Genomic DNA, 22,220 nt, shown 5'->3' with positions numbered 1-22,220 from the left:
ATCTAGTGGGAAAAATAAGTTAGACAAAAATGGCAATAAGGCAAAAATGTAAGTCTCTTGAGATAGATAGAAACAAAGAATTATGCTGGATTCAAAGGCAGGAGAGAAGATATCTTATGCAGTATATCTAAAAAAAGCTTCATGGAAGATGTCAACCTGGGAGTAATTTTGGGAGGTAGGAGCTTAGAGATGGAGAAGTGCATCCCAGGTAGAGAAGATAGAATAAACAGGTCAGGGACCAGAAAGCACAGGTTATGTTTGCATATTGTAATATATACCAGTTTGGCAAGTGGTCAAGCATTTGTAATAGACTATTGGAAGATAAGACTGGAAAACTGGCTGGAGCCAGATGGCAGAAGCATTGAGTATCCAAGGGAATGTGTTGTCATTAAGATGTGTAAGCAAGGTTACTTCTTCATTATGTATACCCTTAAATCACCATCAAAATTACTTGATTGCCTATGTTTCACTTTAACTAAGAAAGCCTGAATAAGAGAGATTTCCTATGACATATGCATGAAACCACATCTCCAAAATAAGGAATCCATTGCACATTATTTATGTCCCCTTTTATTTTCTGCATTTGCCTAACCTAGTAAATTGTGATGGAAGGTGGGACCTAGCCAACATAGTCACTTCCCCTCAAATCAAAACATTCAAGTCAAGTTTAGAATGAACATAAAACTTTCTCTATATATCTAATGATGAGCTAAGGTTCAGAGCTTTTTAGCTGAGCTCTGGTCTTACTGACTTAAAACGTCTTAACGACACTGTAAATATTGTAAGAGTCACTGGGCTAGAGTCTGTAAAATGCTCCTCACGCCCTGCCTGCCTCTGCTAGAGTAGGCACTATGTAGTAAAGAAGGCGAGAGAATGTAGGACAAGTCCTACTGGCCTGGCAAGGGTCCCACCTAATTCCTTATGACGTGTTCAGTGCAGGTGACACCTCCTCAAAGGTGTGGATAGGCAGTTAATTTCATGGAGAGTAGGAGGTGTAGGTTCAGCTCTTTTTTTTTCTTCTTCTTCTTCACAGTGGGGCATTATCTGAATGGTATTCATTCTCTCTTGAGTCTGGACTTCGTGAAACAAGCAGCAACTGGAGGTTATTTTAATATAAGCAGAAGCCACTGAAGGATACTGGTCTGGGTCCTTATTTGGGAGGAAGAGCTGGTTGAGAAGTGCTCCTGGGTCAAGATTGAAGCCAATCCTTGCACAGGAAAATAACATCCGTGGCAGAGAACATCTGTGGGTTTCTTACCCCAGTCGCCACGAAAGCTATGCCGTGAAAAGACTTCTGGCCCATTGACACACAAGTTGAACCAATTCTTTTTGTTTGTTTTTTTGAGGGGTGGAGGAAAAAAAGAAAAAATAATATTGTTTGGGGTGTTTGAAGGATGGCCTCCCAGTTTCACCAACTTCGGATCCTGGTCTGGAAGAATTGGCTAGGAGTCAAAAGGCAGCCGGTGAGTACAATTGAGGCAGAGGAGCTCTGGGGCAACACTACAGGCAATCCTGAAATGTGATGATGCTAATGAAGGAAAAAGAAAAGAGTTTTCATTTAATTTTTAAAGCAGGAAATAAGATATTTGGAAATCATCCCTGCATCTGTCTTCTAGCTAAAGGCATGTGTCTAAACTTGCCTTTCAGTAAATTAAAAGAGTAAACCAGGATATGCCTTAGGCAAAGAAAAGGATGCGGCTTGTTACTGGCTGAATTGGAACTAGTGTTGAATTCTAAGTTTCTGGCCAAGATGCTTTAAACAATTTTTAAATGAATTTAGTTATAAATGAGATGGCGAAATGTATGAAATGAAAGGTACAATAAATGGGAGAGAAATGTGTTTGAAAACCAAAAGCATAGAAATCTTTGTTGAAAAGTAAGATATAAAAAGGAAGTAGTTTGAAGGGTGTTGGTATAGAAAAACTCCTAAGATATTTTAGTTATCTAAAAATTATTTACTAAAAATGCTAACCAAGATCCAGTGAATGTGCCATGTTTCCAGAGTATTATGTTGCTCATTGCAACATCTTTTTTTGTGCTCTTACATTCATGTTTGCTTTTTAAATTACAAAGCCAGCTATTAGATCCTCACCAGATAGGGTTTTGGTAGATTAAAAAAAAAAAATTGGCTTCTATGAGTTACCATGTATTCAGAAGAATGTTTGAAAACCAGAGAAATTCAGCAAGGCACTCAATATACTTCATTTTAGGGTGGTAATTCCCAGCCTTAAATGAATAATATAAATATTATGCAAATTGTATGCGTCATAGAAACCAACATTTTATCTATGCAACTTATCTCATTCTAGGTTTGCTTATAGTGCCTGACCCCTTACTTAAGTGTTCTGATGTGTAGATTAAGAGGGAGAAGTAAATGCTCTCTCACCTTTGTGAGTTTGGTGGGTAGGATTTTAAATCCTAAGGCATTATGTGATTGCATGGGTGTGGGTTTGGGCATAAATTTTAAACTATTACTATTTTTATTTCCTTTTTTTTTTTTTTACTGAAAAAAACACAAAGTAAAATTTCCCATAATACTCCATGGGAGGTTCTGTGTGGGATTCAGCACGTTAGAGTCTGGGTAGGTAATTATGGTCAAAAGACAAGAGTTGGGTTCTTGGTTTTGCTCCTTACCAGCTATAAGACTTGAGTAGCACATCACAATTTGAGCACTGGCTTTCCCATTTCCTCAAATGGGCATGAGATCTACCGTGTCTATCTCATAGGGTGAGAACCAAATGCACTAATGTATTTCAAATTGCTTTATAAATGATGGCAAACACTTGACAAATAGGTTATAGAAAGATTGGGACAATGTGGTTATATATTTTATTTGACATATGATGAAAGAAAATCCAGGAGAAGGGATTATGAGAGAAAAAAGGAAATTTATATACAGTAAAGTTCTTAAGTGATGAAAACTCAATAGTTAAAAATAAAAGCATAGAGGAAGAGAAATACCAATTATTGCTGATAAACAAAATGCCGAAGTTATATATTTTCCTTACAACTCCATTTTATCTAAAATTTTTTAAAAAGACCTGAGACCCTGGCCACATGGTTCAGCTGTTTGGAGCATCATCCCATATACCAAAAGGTTGTGGGTTTGATTCCCTGTTGGGTGCATACTGGAGGCAGTCAATCTCTCTCTCTCTCTCTCTCTCTCTCTCTCTCTCTCTCTCTCTCTCTCTCCCTCTCCCTCTCCCTCTCCCTCTCCCTCTCCCTCTCCCTCTCCCTCTCCCTCTCCCTCTCTTTCTCTCTTTCTTCCCCCACCTTACTCTCTCTAAAAAAGGAATCAATAAAAAACATCCTCAAGTGAAGATTAAAAGAAACTCACAAAACCCTTAGGTGAATAAAATATATCATTGAGAAATTTTATCCTTAGAAACTTTAATAAGTTTCTCCCTCATCTATAACATAGCTGGTAAATCAATTTTCCACTTTGGAGTTTTTATCTATTTTATTCAATTTCTGCTGGACATGGCATATTTAGGGGTGATAGAAGTTAGGTGTGCTAAAATGTTTTCAGTATAATGCCTTATATTATTCCTCTTTAGCCAAAATCCCTAAAAAGCCCCAGTTAATTATACCTTTGCCTAGGGAAAGAGAATACATAAGCTACTAGTTCATTTTGGGACATCAGTTGATACGGAAGTTAGGTGCACCTTAAGAGAATGGGACCCAGGGCAGAAAAGTCTTTGTTGCAGGAAGAAAGATTAGAAAAAGTCCAGAATTTGGGGTAACACAGAGGGCTCACCTGAACCCATTATGACCAACTAGAGCAGCGGTCGGCAAACTGCAGCTCACAAGCCACATGCAGCTCTTTGGCCCCTTGAGTGTGGCTCTTCCACAAAATACCACGTGTGGGCTCACACGTACAGTGAGATTGAAACTTCATGGCCCATGCGCAGAAGTCGGTTTTCGGCTCTCAAAAGAAGTTTCAATCGTTGTACTGTTGATATTTGGCTCTGTTGACTAATGAGTTTGCCGACCACTGAAGAGGAACACAAGAGACCTTTAGAAAATAGTGGCGCCAAAAGGAGAAGGGAAGACAATTCTAAGTGGAGGGTGAAAGGGCAAAGAAAGGTGTTTTTCTTTCTTCATACTTTTGTCTAGACTAGTCCTAAGTCTTGGTATTGGAAAGAAGATTTGAGGACACTGGTGGAAAGGGCATATGTGTGCCACTGTTATTTAAGAGGGAAGAATAAGAAAATCAAGGGGCTAGAACATTAGGATTAAAGATTTAAAAGATGAAATGAAAGAACATTGTGAAAATAAGAAATACAGACAAATTAGAAGACAGAGCACAGGAAAAACAGGTGTATTACATTTAAGGAGAGGACATAGTCTTCTGGTAGGAACTGGCCTTTCTCATCCATCAAGCAATTATTTTAAATGCAAGCATTTTAATTTCAATCTTTGTAATTGACCCAAATATGCAATTCTATCACAAAGCAAGGTAGTGGGAAAGGTAGGCTATAAATGAAAAAGCTAGAAACCTATTAATGGAGAAATAAATGATATATAAGAAAGAATAAAAAGAAAAACAAAGATATAGTAAAACTATTGAAGTAGAGTGGGGATTACTGAGGAAACATAGTATAAGTTATATACTGCAATAGAAAACGAGATAAGAATTTCAAACAGGTATGCAGTCTAAGAAATAGAATTGTGGAATCTAATGAACAAAATAAACTAACAAACAAAACAGAAACAGACTCAAAATTACAGAAAATGGACAGCTGTCAGAGGGGTGGGGGTTGGGGGCTGGATGAGATGGGTGAAGGGATTAAGCAAAGAATAAATAATAGAAAGACTCATGGACACAGACAACAATATGGTGATTGTCAGAGGGAAAGGGGAGAGGTAAAGGTAAAGAAAGGATAAATGGTGATGGAAGGAGACTTGACTTGGAGTGGTAAACACAAAATACAATACATAGATGATGTATTGTAGAATTGTACACCTGAAATATATATAATTTTATTAACCAATGTCACCCAAAAATTCAATTAAAAAATAAATAGAATGACAATGGGATAAGTTAAATGTTGAGTTTGGCTGCAAAAGAGGGAAGACGGGATCTTTAATTTTTGAGGTGATCACCCTCAAAATTGTTCTTAGAGTAAATGTTTCTCTCTCTCTCTCTCTCTCTCTCTCTCTCTCAAATCAAATACCAGGATTTTGGAATATTTGGGATTATCTAAATGCTTTTATTTTATAGGGTTTCAGAGTATTCAATAGACTTGTCCATGGTCACATAGTGAATTTAAAGTCTCAAAGTCAGATTTTCCCCCAAATAGATCTATTCTTTCTATTACCTCCTTCTGCTTCTCTGTTGCCCCTGAGTTGAGTTTCCTTTCCCAATATTCTCTGATCCCTGCTCAGAGTTCAGGTCACCAATGAAGAGATCATATGTGCTAAGGAGGCCTTAAGATAGTGCTGTTTTTTAAAAAAATATTAATGGCAACATCAATTCTCAATTACATTGTTAATCTAAAAATAAAAAGTCAAATTGAGAGGCAACAGCATTTTTTTTGAGTTCAAAGAATAGCTAAGTATTCCGGATGCACGAAATTAGGCAGAAATCCAAATTGTGTTCTGATTATGGGATGAAGGCAAAGGGTTGTATGAGAAAGGGAAGGGAAATAATTAAATAAAGAAGGAATGAATTTCTATTGATGCTTATAGGGACGAAGAACTCTACATGGATGTTTACTGATTCTAAAAAAGGCCTGTAATCTTCAGTCTCTGTAATCAGGGTGCTTTCCTGTTAACTCCACAAACAGTTGTTTGGAAGACAAGGCTGCTCCGGCCCTGTCCAAAGGTTATTTTGCCCAAGTCAAACAGTCCAAAGGTTCAAGGAGCAAGGTGTGCAAGAAGGGAGGTGGCTTTGGCTTCATTTTGAAATGGCTCCATTTATTTCATTTTTCATATTTCTCCCTTTTGATTGAGATCTTTCCTTGGAAGCATCTCTGATCAACCATTGGAAAGCAACACTGATCAATTGTTGAAAGCTTCATTTATCTGTCACTGGGAAGGCTCATTTCCAGTATATCATGTCCCATGTAGGAGGGAAAGTGGTTTTCATAGGAATCTTAGGCCACATTTAAGCAACAAGAGCACCGGAACAGAGGAAGATCTTACTGTCATGTTTCTTTAAGGGCAAACACCTTGAAGTTTTTCACATGAACTTTCATAGGACTTAGTGATTATCTCAAACCTCTGAGCAATCATTATCCAAGTGGTGTCTTTACAACATTGAGCTATGTAAAGCAGACAAAATTTTATAACAAGAATTTCTAGAATGACAAACAAAATGCTAAGTTGAATTTGGAGATTAGACCTGAGTAGGGGCAATGTCTGAGCATAGCCAGATGAAAAGGTCAAGGACCATGGAGTGTCAGCAATCAGGTATTTAATAAGAGACATTTCTATGGGAACAAAAGAACAACAAAGGTTAATGGTAAGTAACCAGTTTCTGAGCCGGGGGGCAGTCAGTCAAGAACAATTTTATTTTATTTATTTATTTATTTATTTATTTATTTTTTTAAATATATTTTATTGATATTTTACAGAGAGGAAGGGAGAGGGACAGAGAGCTAGAAACATCGATGAGAGAGAAACATCGATCAGCTGCCTCCTGCACACCACCCACTGGGGTTGTGCCCGCAACCAAGGTACATGCCCTTGACCGGAATCGAACCCGGGACCCTTCAGTCCGCAGGCCGACGCTCTATCCACTGAGCCAAACCAGTTTTGGCTGTCAAGAACAATTTTAGATATCAGTGTTGAAGCATCTTTTGCTGTTTGAAATGTCTCTGATGATGTCATCCATTGTTCATATAGACTTTCCAAGTGGCTTACAGAACATCAGGCATGAAGATTGTTTAAGCATGAGCATTTGTGGTGACTTCTGTGAAGTTTATATCAAATTGTTTACGGTCCATTGCAGGGCTTCCAGTAAGTGGCAGCTTTAGTTCTCAATGATTTCAAGTCAAAAGTGGGAGAGAAATTGGAAACATTGGTTTGAAGAGTTGTAGCCAAATATTTGAGCAAACTAAAAAAATTTAGGATTCAGTCCAGTTTACAGGTGGAAAATAAAACCTCAAAGGCAATGAACAGAATTAGTATCCATAAGTGTGTATTATAGCTTCTATTGAAATATAATTTTCTCTCTCTCTACAATTATCTACATTTTTATCAAAGATATTTGCAAGCAAATTGGTTTTACTTATAATTAAGTCTAGTTTTGATATCCTTGGCCTGATTATCTATATAAATGCATCAAATATGACAATTGATTATATAGACTCTTTTAAATCTGCTTTGCTTGAACTTTCAATAAGAAATCTTCAGATTAAACTTTTATCAGCCTCTTGGGGCTAAGAGGCCAAGCCAACTACTTGCCATTAGACTTCACCTGTAGTACTTTTAGATTTGGGTTAGTTCCTCTTGTCTTGAGGTCTCCAAAATACCCTGAGGTTCTTGTGCCTGCCAAGAAGTGACCTTCCTTAATCACTTGGTTAAGCTGAGAACCCTATAAGCAAGGTACCGCGCCAATTTTTCCAAGGAGGTTTTATTGGCTTCTAATCCATTTCATGACCAACTCATCTGAGGTGTCCAGTGCCCTTCTGGCTCTTAAATGCTCTACCTGTCTGTGTTCACTAATTTTGCAGGTTTGTCTTCCAAGGCTCCCTTAGCAACACTTTTACCTCATGTACACTTAACCCACAATAAAATTTATTTAAATAGATGCTCATCTGGTGAGATCTGCAGAAATTGTCAGTTTGCAGGGGCCAGCCCAGACAACAGGTTTATAAAATTTATGCTTGTGTTGGTCCCTTTTGAGTCTCTTTCTTATGACAAACAACACAATAGAGATAAAGAAAAGAAACATGTAAGAATGCACAACAAAAATTCGTACTAACCTGCCAGTAGCTCTAACCTACTCAACACCGAAAAACTTCAGGCAAGCATGAAAGAAGCCCTTCCTGAGGAAAATTTCTTATGTGGTAGCAGCCACATGGGCACCCCCAGGGCAATGCCTCCCTGAGGGAATTCCCCTACTGATCTCAAAGAGTCACTGACCTCAACCAAAAAGGAGGGAAGTCAGCAGCCTGATAAAAATGACTGGTGCGTGGTCCATGGAAACAGTGAACACAAAAGAGGCTCATGTGGGGATCTTATCAGGTTTCAGGGGATTCTGGTCCATGAAGGTAAGGTTACTTCAGGTCCCCATATTTGTTAACCAAAAAATCAAAAGCTACCTGTGAGCAGCAATAAGCATTTATTTAAGATCAAAGAATAGTTACTCAAGAAGCACTGATTTAGGCAGAAACCCAAATTTTGTCCTGATTATGGGGTGTAGGTAATGGGTTTTTATGAGAAAGGGAAGGGAAACAATTACATGAATAGAAGGAAGGAACTTCTATTGGTGCTAATAGGCTAAGTTCTTCTTTAACTCTACATGGCTATTTACTGATTCTAAAAAATGTTTGTAATTTTCAGTCCTTGTAGTCAGGTTGTTCAATTTCCTGTTAGCTGTATGCACAGCTGTATGGAAGACAATGCTGCTTTGCCCTCCCCTCCCCCAAAGGTTATTCTGCCAAAGGCAAACATTTCAAGGGTTCAAAGAGCAAGATGTACAAGGCCATTTCTCTGGTCTGGTAATTCCAACTCCATTTTGAAATGGCTCCATTTGTGTCATTTTTTCTCAATTGCAAAAAACAAATACTAAAAAAAGTGTGAAAAAAATCACATTAATCACGAACATAAATGTTAGGTAATAGAGAAAATCAATTAAATGCAGTTGCTACCCTGCTGGGTTTGTAATGTAACTCTTAAAATAATGGGAAAATGAAGATACATTCCACTGGAAATGGTTAGCAACAGGGATGCTAGTTAATGACAGGAAAGAGTCCTTGTGCAGCAAAGAGACAGAAAGACTGGATAGTTAAGATAAGAGTTTATCTTTCATGAAGAAGATGGGTTCTGAAGAGCATATCAAAGAATGATTCCTGATGTCTATTGAAGTGAAATCTAATTCCAGACTTATGACCTGAAGAAAGAAAATTAACTTCAGCTGTTTACAGTATTTTCTATTGTAACTTTATCTAGTGAATTGCACTTTAGCTCAGTTGATGATAGAACTTTTTTTTTCTATCACAGACATTCCTACAACTTGATACTCTTCTAACACTTTGGATCAAGTTTGACACTTCCTCCCCAATTCCCATATTGCCCATGTAACTTCCCCTCAGAGTGACTAGAGAAAGAGGAAGACTGAGCTTCAAAATTTTGGAGCAGTACACTCTATGTATTAAAATAATTTTTTAGAATAAAAATTTTATAATTAATCTCTAGTCCCCAAATTTAAAATTCTAAATCATGTTAAAATGAACTAGACCTTATACAATTCAGTCAACTGTGTCTTCAAATGTTCCAGGCTTTTCATCTCCTCTGGGTCTATTCCACTTACCCCCTTAATACCATTTAATTGTTAAAAGAAATTAGATCTACCTATTGATTATGGTGCTTGTCACATAGCAGCCATGAACATATTATTAGTTTAGTCAATCAATAAAAAGTAAATGAGATGAAAATGTTTTATTTATTTTTACTTTTTTAAAATATATTTTTTATTGCATTCAGAGAGGAAGGGAGAGGGTGAGAGATATAGAAACATCAATGATGAGAGAGAATCATTGTGTGCCCTTGACCGGAATTGAACCTGGGGCCCTTCAGTCCTCAGGCTGAGGCTCTATCCACTGAACCAAACCGGCTAGGGCTATTTTATTTTTTAAAGTATATTTTTATTGACTTCAGAGAGGAGAGGGAGAGATAGAAACATCAATGATGAGAGAGAGAATCATTGATTGGCTGCCTCTTGCACGCCCTACACTGGGGATCGAGCCCGCAACCTGGGCATGTGCCCTGACTGGGAATTGAACGTGACCTCTTGCTTCATAGGTCAATGCTCAACCACTGAGCCACGCCGTCTGGGTGAGATGAAAATGTTTTAGAAATAGATAAGTAAATAAGCTTAAAGTCCAATAAAAATGTGTTGTTTTTATGTACATCATAGAAACTTTACCAAACTCCAAAATGTATTATAACCTATAAGCACAGATTTCAGAAAAAGTCTTTGATCCCAGTTTCCACAAGGGTCTTTTATATGGATGACAGTGTTAATAGGCAGAAAGCCCAATTAACAGAACTCTTGCCACTTTAGTTTCTTGTTTTGGGGGTTGAACTAAGGTTTATTCCAGATCTAAAGTACAACCAGGCTCTTACTTCAGAATGTGAACTTGGGAATCCTCTTGTTACCATCAAGTAACAGTCATCCTTGACTTATGGGACAATCCACAAAGGAAGGAATAGAAGAGGAAGGAAGAGGCAGTGTACTTTACTTATGGAAGGTTAGGCAAGTGTTATTTTCCAGTTTTTAATAAAAAGTTATGATTTGAGGTTACAGGATGACTTTCAAATGACTCTTAATGTTCATATAGGCTGAACTAATGATAGTATTAGGGTCAAAGAGAGCGAGTAATCCATTTTGTAGTGGTTTGAATATAGCTTTATGGTACAGGTGCTGAAGCCAGGCTCCCTGGGTTCAAAGATCAGCTCTATGATTTATGACTTAAGGAATGAAGGCTTATTTAGTGTCTTTAAGATTCCAATTTTCCCATCTGCAAGAGGAAATGAGGCGATTATATTAAATAAGATAATGTATATTAAGTGTTTTACATAGCATCTTGTACTTTCTAATCAATCAATAACTATTAGCTATTATCACTTGGGGTATTATATTGAATTCTGATATAATTTAAGGAGAACACTTGACAAAAGGAACTTATAGTGGGAAAGATATTTCAAAATCACATTTAACAGGGAATGGCTGAAGGAACTGGCACTGGTACCTAAGAGAAGAGGGGACTTAGTTTCTCTTCAAATACTTGTTGAATTCTCATGTGAAAGAGGAGGCCAAACTAAGACAAACAAGTGTTAGTCAAAACAGGAAGATATCCCCTTGATATAAGCAAAATAAATAAATAAATAAAAAATCAGACAATATAAGTTGTCCAATAATAAAGAAGTCTTGTGAAATAGTTAACTTCTTGTCACTAGAAGCATTCAAGTAGAGGTTGGATAACCATATGGCAGGGATGTTTTCCCTGACTCTTAATGCACTAGTCATTCTGGACTTATTTCTTTTCCTGGAACATTTCACCCTCTTTTCCATCTGTGGGTCTTCACCCATATGTTTTCTCTGCTGAAAAGACTCCTACTTCTTTTTCACACTCCATCCAACATACCTATCTTTTCTTCTTCCTGACCTTTTCCATCTTTTAGGTTTTAATCAGCGCCCCTGCTTTATTTTCCTTCCACACTCTTTACTTCCTATGTCTTATTCCTGTTATCTATTGCATTTGGTTAAAATTATTTTAATATTCCCTTTCCTCAAAAGACTGAAACTTTTAATTTCTCTATTCTCAGTGCCTAACATACAGTATACAGTAGGGCTCAATAATTTTATATAATAATAATAATAATAATAATAATAATAATAATAATAATAAATGATTACTGTAGTATATGTTAAACCCTAAGTTTCCTTAAGACTCTCCAAGACTATGATTCCCTGAAGGGGAAGAAGAATATTTATCTTAAACATTTTACTTTTATTTATTTTCAGAGTTAGAAAAGAAATCCCCATTGCAATTTGAAAATTGTAATGATAATCACTGTCATTCATTTTGGACACAACCAACTTCTGACCACTCAATTTTAAGGGGTGCAAGCTATCATCTATCTATCTATCTATCTATCTATCTATCTATCTATCATCTGTTATCTATCTATCTATCTATCTATCTCTCTATCATCTATATCATCATCTATCTACCCATCTATCTTTCTATCATCCATCTCTGTGTCTATATATATTCCACATATATTCTGTGGTTCTGTCTACTCTTGGAAACAGTGACATCCCAATAGCAACCAGCACACTTAGCTCTCATCTGTGCACTAAAATAAGCTAGCATTTCCTGGAAAATGGGTATTTTCAGGACCAGGACAGAGAAAGCACACAATGAGGCAGAAAAACTTGTGGAACCAGAAAGAAGGAAATAATCCTATATAATAAAGAGGTAATATGCAAATTGACCCTTATGCCTTCACAAGATGGCTACCTACGACCAGGCCAGCAGGGGTGTTAGTGAGGGATGACCAAATGACTGAACAGCAGGCTGAGTGGGGCAACCGACCAGGCCAGCAGGGGAGGCAGTTGGGGGGCAACCAGGCCAGCAGTGGGGGGGCAGTTGGGGACAACCAGGCCAGCGGGGCGGGGGCCAGTTGGGGGTGACCAGGCCAGCAGGGGTGCAGTTGGGGGTGACCAGGCCAGCAGGGGAGGCAGTTGGGGGCTACTAGGCCAGCAGGGGAGGCAGTTGGGGGTGACCAGGCCAGCAGGGGGGGTGCAGTTGGGGGCAACCAGGCTGACAGAGGGAGGTAGTTGGGGGTGACCAGGCCAGCAGCAAGGGACAGTTAGGGACAATCAGGCCAGCGGGGGGGTGGGGGGGAATTTAGGGGCGACCAGGCAGGCAGGCAGGTGAGTGATTAGGAGCCAGTGGTCCGGGATTGTGAGAGGAATATCTGACTGCCAGTTTAGGTCCAATCCCCAGGATTGGGCCTAAACCAGCAGTTGGACATCCCCCTAGGGGTCCTGGATTGGAGAGGGTGCACGAATTTCATGCACCGGGCCTCTAGTTGTTATATACACATTTATCACTGTAGTTCATGTTTCTTTATACCTTTTGAAACCCAGGAGTTCACACAGATATACTTAACTCAAACCCAATATTAAAGAGTTCATTCTAGTTTTCTCCCTTTCCATGTTTATAATTCCCCTGATAGGTAGTGAGGAACCTGGCTTCTCTAATGGGACATATTGACTTTTTGGTCAGCCTCCCTATATGAAACCAATTGCCTCATATAGGGAGGCTGACCAAAAAGTCACAGCCTTAACATTACTGTGACTTTTTGGTCAGCCTCCCTATATGAAACCAATTGCCTGATCTTCGCTCTGCACAGACACCTTCCTTACCCAATGGACACCCCATGTCTGGCTGCTGCAGGTGTCTTCTTTAACTTACTAGGGACCCACCTCCCTCACTGTGTCACTGTGGGGCACCCAGTCATAGAATGGACTTACCTTGGTGGGCACTACCTAAGGACTTTCAGACACTGAAATTTTCAGAAGCTGACAGGGAAGAGAAAGAGAAAGGATGGAACATCTCAATAGAAAATAATCCCTGGAGAAATAAAAGGAGACAAATGCCATGGCCCACTAAAGAATTAAACTGCTCGGTGTGACTATGCCCTTCAATGTCAAGAATGCAGGGAGGCCTGACCGACGTGGTTCAATGGTTGAGTGTCAACCTGTGAACCAGGAGGTCGTATTTTGGTTCCTGTCTGGGTTACCTGCCCAGGTTGCAGGCTTGATCCCCAGTGTGGGGCGTGCGGGAAGCAGACAATCAATGATTCTCTCTCATCATTGATGTTTCTATCTCTCTCTCCCTCTCCCTTCCTCTCTAAAATCAATAAAAATATGTTTTTTAAAAAAGAATGCAGAGGGGGTGGAAGGCAAATGAAGTATAGAGGCAAGTGTGAGGTAAGTTAAAATATCAGCAAAACTATGAAACTGTTAAAAACTGCTTTTCCCAAAGTTTCCAGTAGTCCCAAATCTATAAGATCAATATATTGGCCCTTTCTCTAAACCAATAGCAAGAAAAGCCATGACTCATTAGTTTAGCATTTGGATCCTTGACACACATTTTCTTCCAGGTTATTTATGATAATATTTAGAATGGTGTTGAGAGCAATCCTGCTGCTATGAAAATTTAAGTTTTGTTTGTTTCTGGCTTTTGTGATTAACTTGTCAGCCTTAACATTACTGTGATCACAGTGTGAACGGCTCTGTATTTCTTATCCTTCTAAAATGCAGCATTCAGAAATGTTCTTCAAACCTCTCTGACCTACAATCCCAGGGGAAATATTGTGATAATAAATTGCTTATGGGCCTAGCTGTGATTTTTATCTGTAACAGAGTCAAAAATGCCTTAAACCACACTGATATACTGGTAGATTACATTTTGGGCTGGACTTAAATCATGTCAAAAATTAACTTCAAAATTTACCAAAACCTCTTCATGAAGCCATCAAATTAGGGCCTAATCTCCAAATTTATAGGGAACTCATACATCTTAACAAAAAGAAGATAAAGAATCCAATCAAAAAATGGGCAAAGGCCTTAGACACCTTTTGAAAGTTGACATACAGAAGGCTGAGAGACATGTGAAAACATGCTCTAAATCACTAATCATCAGAGAGCTGCAAATCAAAATGATAGTGTGGTACCATCTCACACCTGTCAGAATGGCTATCATCAACAAATCAACAAAGGACAAGTGGGTGAGGATGTGGAGAAAAAGGAACCCTCCTGCACTGCTGGTGGGAATGCAGACTGGTGCAGCCACTGTGGAAAACAGTATGGAGTTTCCTCAAAAAATTAAAAATGGAATTCCCATTTGACCCAGTGATCCCACTTCTGGATATATATCCCAAGAAAACAGAAAGACCAATAAGAAAGGACATATGCATCCCTATGTTCATAGCAGCACAATTTACAATAGCTAAGATTTGGACACTACGCTGCTATAAAAAAACAAGGAATTCTTACCGTTCACAACAGCATGGATGGAACTGGAGAGCAGTATGTTAAGTGAAATAAGCAAGTCAGAGAAAGATAAATATCACATGATCTCACTCATTTGTGGAATATAATGAACATTATGTATAAACTGATGAACAAAAATAGATATAGAGACAAAGAAGCATCAAACAGACTGCCAAGCTTCAGTGGGAAGGCAGGGGAGAGGTTGAGGGGAGGGGAAAGAGATCAACCAAAGGACGTGTATGCATGTGTATAAGCCTAACCAATGGACACAGACACTAGTGGGGTGAGGGCATGTGCCAAGGGGCAGGGGTTGGCCAGTGTGTGTGTGGGGAGATTAATAGGGGAAAAAGGAGACATATGTATTACTATATGTAATACTTTAAACAATAAAATAAAACTTTTTTAAAAGCCATCAAATTAGATAAACCAAAAGACCACTTAAAGATATCCCACGACATATTCTCCTTATTTAAATGTGAATGTAATTAATCTCAGTTGCTCACTGAATTCTCATGAGGTTACTATAGAAAAATGAATAGATGCTCCTGAAAGTAGCTATGGGACATTAAACCTACTCAGATGAATCCTTTTTAAAAAAGAATAACTATGGCTTTAAATATAAGACCAATAAATCCACAGACATTATATTTTTGTAACCTTAATTCTTTATAGTCTGCATTTTAAATGAGTCACATTGAATAAAGATGATATCTTGTATCATATCTAGGATCCTTAAAACATAGACTTTAATTTTCAAATATATCACACTAGGCCAGTGGTCGGCAAACTCATTAGTCAACAGAGCCAAATATCAACAGCACAACGATTGAAATTTCTTTTGAGAGCTGAAAACCGACTTCTGCATATGGGCCATGAAGTTTCAATTGCACTGTACATGCGCACCCACACGTGGTATTTTGTGGAAGAGCCACACTCAAGGGGCCAAAGAGCCACGTGTGGCTTGCGAGCCGTGGTTTGCTGACCACTGCACTAGGCTACAATAATAACACATTTTATATATACACTAGAGGCCCGGTACATGAAATTCATGCACGGGGGGAGAGAGGGGGGTGTGTGTGTCCCTCAGCCCAGCCTGCACCCTCTCCAATCTGGGACATCCCTCTCACAATCCAGGACTGTTAGCTCCCAACCGCTCACCTGCCTACCTGCCTGATTGTCCCTAACCGCTTCTGCCTGCCAGCCTGATCAACCCCTAACCACTCCCCTGCCAGCCTGATAGATGCCTAACTGCCCTCTCCTGCCAGCCTGGTTGCCCCTAACTGTCCTCCCCTGCAGGCCTGGGTCCCCACCAACTGCCCTCCCCTGCAGGCCCGGTCCCCCACAACTGCCCTCCCCTGCTGGCCTGGTCCCCCGAACTGCCATCCCCTGCAGGTCCAGTCCCCCCCAACTGCCCTCCCTTGCAAGCCTGGTCCCTCTCAACTGCCCTCCCCTGCTGACCTGATCACCCACAACTGCCCTCCCCTGCTGACCTGATCACCCACAACTGCCCTCCCCTGCCAGCCATCTTGTGGTGGCCATCTTGTGTCCACATGGGGGTGGCCACTTTGTATGTTGGAGTGATAGTCAATTTGCATATTACCTCTTTATTATATAGGATATATATATATATATATATATATATATTTAAAATATTTTTATTGATTTCAGAGAGGAAGGGAGGAGAGAAAGAAAAAGATCAATGATGAGAGAGAATCATTGAATGACTGCCTCCTGCACTCCCCACACTGGGGATTGAGCCTGAAATCCAGGCACATGCTGTGACTGGGAATCGAACAGTGATCTCCTGGTTCATAGGTCAATGCTCAACCACTGAGCCATGCCAGCCCAGGCACATTTTATATTTTTTATAGCGGTTGTATTTTTGCAATACACTTTCTGTAATTCTTTCTTACTTGTTTCTCAGAGCAGAATGGTAATTTTAAAAAAGACCTAGTCTAAGTATTTTGATATTCAGATCCTTGTTCCCTGCTCTGCTTCCCCACTGGGTACATGACTTTGGATAATTATGCTAACCTTCTGTATCCCAGAGAAGAAAAAAGGGAGTTGGATGAGATCAAGGCTTCTTAACCTCCAATATGCTATGGATCTCATTGGCAGCCTGGTGAAATATATGGCTCCTCTAAGAATAATGTTTTTAAATCAATAAAATAAGTAGTATTACAAATAAAACAAATTATATTGAAATTCAGTTATTAAGGTATTTAAAAGCAAATTTAGGACATGGCAATGTGTTTTTTTATTATAGCATTAACTAAATAAATAAATATTATGAACCCATAACTACTGTAATTTTAATTTCACAATAATTGTAAATAGCACTTGGAGGTCTCTACAACAACACTAATGTTATTTGAAAATATCCCTGGTTTCTATTGGTGACCAAATCACAGGTACTTCTAATCACACTCTGGTTTGTTGACTACATCCATCATCAATAGAAATGCTAAATTTCAATCACAAGCTGGAGAAAATAAAAATGTGATCTTTTTTTTCCCCTATCCAGGTTTATGAATGCCCTGAATTCTATTCATTAATGATCTCAAGGGAGCTTTCCAACAAAAATAGTCCAGGACTTTATAAACAATCCTGCCAGTTAGGTGGGTGGCGTACATTTAGAACTACTCTACTCCCAGTGTGGTGCTTGGGCGCAGCACCAGCAGCACCCACCTGGAGCTCAATAGAAAAGCAGGGTTTCTGGCTCCGCCTCTGGTCTGCTGAATCCCGTTCTACATGCGTACAGGACCCTAGGTGACGTGGTATGCACATTAGTACTTGAGAAGCGCTGGCTGTTTGGCCAGTCTGGGAGCTTTTCAGCTATGACCAAACCCAGCACCTCAGGATTCCTTACATCAAGAGTCAACTACTTCTTTTTTTTAAAACCCAAAGTCTAAGAAGTTGGTGACAGGTCTGCTCGCAAGGAGAGCAGTGCTATTAGACACACAATGGGGATATCCAGAGAAAATTGAGATCAGGAGTTTCCTAAGGATCAATACTTGAATGGGTCTAGATTGTTTTGGAGAATTAAAGAGCCCCAGGCAGTAGCTTGAGATTTGGCAGAAGAAAGCTGTCTCTGAAAAGTGGGGGAGGAATGATAATAAGTCTGATTGTATAACCAGGCAGAAACAGAGTTCCAAGTTTTACTTCATTAAGTCTAGGCAAGGTTTGTTCGGTACAGTTTGGTTTGTGTGCTATAACTGTTTGCATACCACAGTTAATGTTTTTTGTGAATACATGTTTGAAAAATTTTATAGGTATGTAAAATATTAAGCAGTTGATGTCTTATGCAACACATCATGTCTGCCTGGGGAGAAAAGCCACTCTTGAAGTGTCTTACAGTGAAGTTCTCTGATAGAAATTTAATGCAGTATCAGTATACATTTTTAAGTATTTGTTTTGTACCAGTGAAAATTCAGGGATCTATGACACTGTTCCTGCCATAAAAGAGTTGCCAAATTCTTTTGTGAGTCAGGCAGAAAAATATTGATGGTAAGAGTATGTTACGTTCTGTGATAGAAGCAGACACAAGATGCTATTTATAGAGGTATGCTGGGGGTGTTGCATAAAACTTGAAGTTCCTGTTTACTCATTTACTCATTGACTCAATTATTCATTTATTTATTTGTTCAATGATATCTATTGAACCATTATTTAATGTCACCCATTAATCTTGTTGGCTGCGCATAAAATGTTGACTTTGGAAATTGTAAAAGAGGTCTATACTACAATTGTGTTGGGTTTTGTATGCCCTGTTTAGAATGCTGAGCCTTATCCAACAAACAACTGGGAAAACAACAGATTTTAAGTAAAGAACTTACTGATCAGATTTGAATTTTAATATCATCGCTCTTAGGGTAGTCATGAGAGGTGACTGGAGAGGGGTCTTCAGAAGATCATTTTAAGGTTTTAAGCCTGGAAAAAATCTTGTGTTCATTTCTAGATCTCTTTCATTTAAAAAATGCTCTCATTTCTTTTTTATTAATAATATTTACAGGCAAATACCTGTTTTGTGTTGGAATGTTATAGTATGATGTATTTCTTGTCCGGTTTTTGGTTCAGCAATATAATTAATATGTTTTTCTTATCATTATTTTGCAGCTTTGGACACTTGTCTTGATTTTATGGCCAGTCATTATTTTTATAATTTTGGCTATTACCCGGACCAAATTTCCTCCAAGAGCAAAACCAACTTGTAAGTAAATGAGATTTTTTTTACCCTAACTTTTGAATTGTAGTTAAAAATATTTTGATACTACTTTAGTGTTTCATTCTAAATTTTTTTCAATAGCGTTTCCTCTTGAAAGCATTAAATATTTTGTATGTTTTTTCATATTTTTGAATTCATAACAAAGATGGGCCTGTAATATTTATTTAGAAAAATACAAAGCATGTAGGAGCTGTGCTTTATCTGTAAAATATGGACTCATTCATTATTCATCTCATAGATCTCACCATGGTCTGCACAGCACAAACAAGCAGCAGTCTCAGCTAGATCATTGTTTACTTTTGTGCTGTAGCAGAAACTATAGACTGGTATTTGATCAACTGAATGAATGAAATCCAGAGTTCCACAAAAAAAATCTATTATCTCTCCTCAGGGCAGATACTGGAATGGTGCAAATGTATCAACACAGTTTGAGAGGATTGGTTTCCAATTAGTGTTATTTTAGTTACATTTAGTCATTGCCAAGTTATAAATTGGGCTTAATGCCCCAGATGAAAATGCAGAAAAAATTCAGACAAGTCCTTAGAACTGAGGGAGGTGAGCTTTTTAACCCCAATGATTTGACCAATGTTGTTTTTGCTTTTGTTCTTAAACTTTGGAGCTAATTTTCTCAGTAGCAATACTTAAGTATTTTTATAAGAAATACTTATAAACTATTTTACTTAAGTAAACCCTTTTACTTAAGTAGAAGAGAGGTGAGATGTTTTATGTTTTACAAAAGTTATCTTATAAAGATCCTAATTGACCAAATTTCTGTAAATCAGATTGTATTTCAGATAAAGTATGACCATACAGTATGCTATATAAAAGAATACTATGCTGAATTATTTGTAAACAGAATAATGAGCTATTGACACTAAAAAAAGTATTACTTTTTAATCACTCAGTCCTAAGAAATAAGATGAGAGCCATGGTGGAATCTACTTAAATCATGCACAATAGGATAATTCAAAAGAAAATATCAAGTCAATTAGTGTAAAATATTTAAACTTTTGGTGCTAGAATAAATAATTCCTTTTATTTTAATAGTACTTCATCATTTCTAAAGGACTTTTGCACAGCTAATTATGTAGAGTTGTTGATGAGATTTTATTTGATTATAAAAACAGCATAATTTTGTTCTCATCATATTGTATGTACATTAGTTCTTTATAGAAGATTAATTCCATTGTATACATTAGAATTAATATTCTTGCATATCTTAAGTAGCATAGACTTCAGAAGTAATGCATTCATTAACTATTCTGGTTTAAGATGCTAATTATCAATTTGTTAATGATAGTGATAGAGGAGTTTATACCTCCTTTCCTCAACTTATTTTCACCAATTTATTGTTTTATAAGGATATTCAGTTATATAAAGTTCCTTTTATAAACTTCCAAGAGATAAATGTAAGTTGTGTGAGTGAGTAGTCTTATTCTAATTGGTGCTAGCTGATAGACTTTAGAGATTCATGGCAAAAATGATGCAAACCCCTTACAATTCCACTAACATACAAAGAAAAAAGAATAGAATAACTATGTGACAAATGCCTTATAGACCTAATCTAAAAGGATCTGGAAAAACACGATAACCAAAAGAAGATGAATACCAACTTTTATCACAGACCCATTATCATACTCTAATAATAATTAGCTATGAGGTAGTCATTATCATACTCTAATAATAATTAACTATGAGGTGGTTATATGTATGTTTGTGGGTAGGAGAGAACAAAGTTATAGGAAAGTTCAAACATTGAGTATATTTTTGTAGTCTCTCAGATCTATAAGACTCAGTCTAACATATAGTTGACTGGTTTGTTATTAGACTTGGAAGGAACTCTGTCACTTTATAGATGAGAACACTGGGACCCAGGAAGATTGTAATTGGCCAAAATTCACTCATGTGGGATAAGAGAGAAAGGTTTTGAAAACTACCTTCATTTATTCTTTGTCCATGAGATTTATAAATTATCTTACCCTCACACAAAGAGCCACATACAAATTATGTCCACGATTTCAACCCATCAGACACAATCAATAGAGTATAAAATATAATTTTATACATGGAGGTGCTATTTTGTAGAGTAATTTAGAGAACCTAAAACTAGTATAGACAGTTACCTTTTCTTCTTTCTTGTAGTAGAGAGAGAATAACTTCAAAATGACGATTCAAAAAAAAAATGGCGATTCGAATTTAGGTATTTTTATTGTTTTTTATAATTGTGATTTTTTCTTTGTTTCTCATGTCCATTATATCAAAAGATTAAAATTAGCTACTAATAATAAGCATTTCTTAATCTTAGACTATACACCAGGTACTTAGCGGGGGTAATGGCAATGTTATTCATTTCAAGTTGAAAACACCAATGCACAGAGATTAAGTGACTTGATCAAGATTGCACAGGTAACAAGTGGTGATGTCAGGATTTGAACGTAGGCTCCAGAATCTGGTTTTCAGCCCATGGACTCATATTTTTTCCATCTAGTAGTCAGTACTAATTTCTCATGTTGCATTACTTAAGTTTGAAAGAGTAGACTAAAAAATAGAAATTAGGAATATAAACTCTTCTCTGTATCATGAAATCAAAAGATATAAGGAAGAGGTACATTCCAATGTGTGCATCAGAGTTATCCTAAATATTAGTATTCAATGTAGAATGCTGCCTCTGTCTGGTGAATTCTGCATGAGCCACTGTAATCGTAGTACCATGGAAATCAGGTCCCCTTGACAGAGTTAAACTCCTTTCTGGGCTACAGTGACGTCTTCAGTGCTGGTTGGGCAACAGAGAAATGAAGATGAAACTTCAGACTACACCCCAGCTGAAACTCAGCTGTGGTGAGAACGGGAGTTGTCATCTTGTGGGCACATTCTACTCTCAGAATGGCGGGGCGGGTTTGTAGGACTGATAAATCAAAGGAAGCTGTTGCAGCCTTGGCCACAGTAAGCACCATCCAGAGCAAAATGTTTCCTTTTGGCATCATCTGCTTTCACTTACTCCCTTTTGTGTTGCCACCAACAGCTTAGGTAACTGGCCTCGGCAGATGAGTTCCAGGTAAAGAAAGCTTCCAAAGTCTGGCAGGCACGGCCCGCTGCCTCTCATTCACAGAGGGGAAATGAGCTGAGGCTGCAAGTTTGGATTAATTCCAACCTCTTACAATCTCTACATGCAGTGTCTTGTCAAGAGGCAAACTTAAAGCCAAAATACCATGCTCAGGAGCAAAGGCAAACAAAACAAAACAAAACTCTCCAAAA

General features: G+C 38.0%; 1 protein-coding gene across 2 annotated transcripts in view; it reads left to right on the top strand.

Moving 5' to 3' along the window:
- Positions 1–1,394: 1,394 nt before the first annotated feature.
- The window catches only part of ABCA12 (ATP binding cassette subfamily A member 12), a gene marked incomplete at its 5' end in the record, with an annotated part of 183,049 nt that continues 162,223 nt past the window's right edge, over positions 1,395–22,220 (top strand). For both annotated transcript variants that reach the window (XM_080668989.1, XM_080668988.1), the window contains 2 exons: positions 1,395–1,463; positions 18,857–18,950. In XM_080668989.1, the coding sequence (XP_080525115.1) occupies positions 1,395–1,463; positions 18,857–18,950 (163 nt within the window). The remainder of the gene's footprint in view (positions 1,464–18,856; positions 18,951–22,220) is intronic.

Source organism: Plecotus auritus, assembly GCF_963455305.1.
Source record: "Plecotus auritus genome assembly, chromosome: 5".
Lineage (NCBI taxonomy): Eukaryota > Metazoa > Chordata > Mammalia > Chiroptera > Vespertilionidae > Plecotus > Plecotus auritus.
Note: the sequence above shows the minus strand (reverse complement) of the source record. Positions and strands in the feature narration are given on the sequence as shown.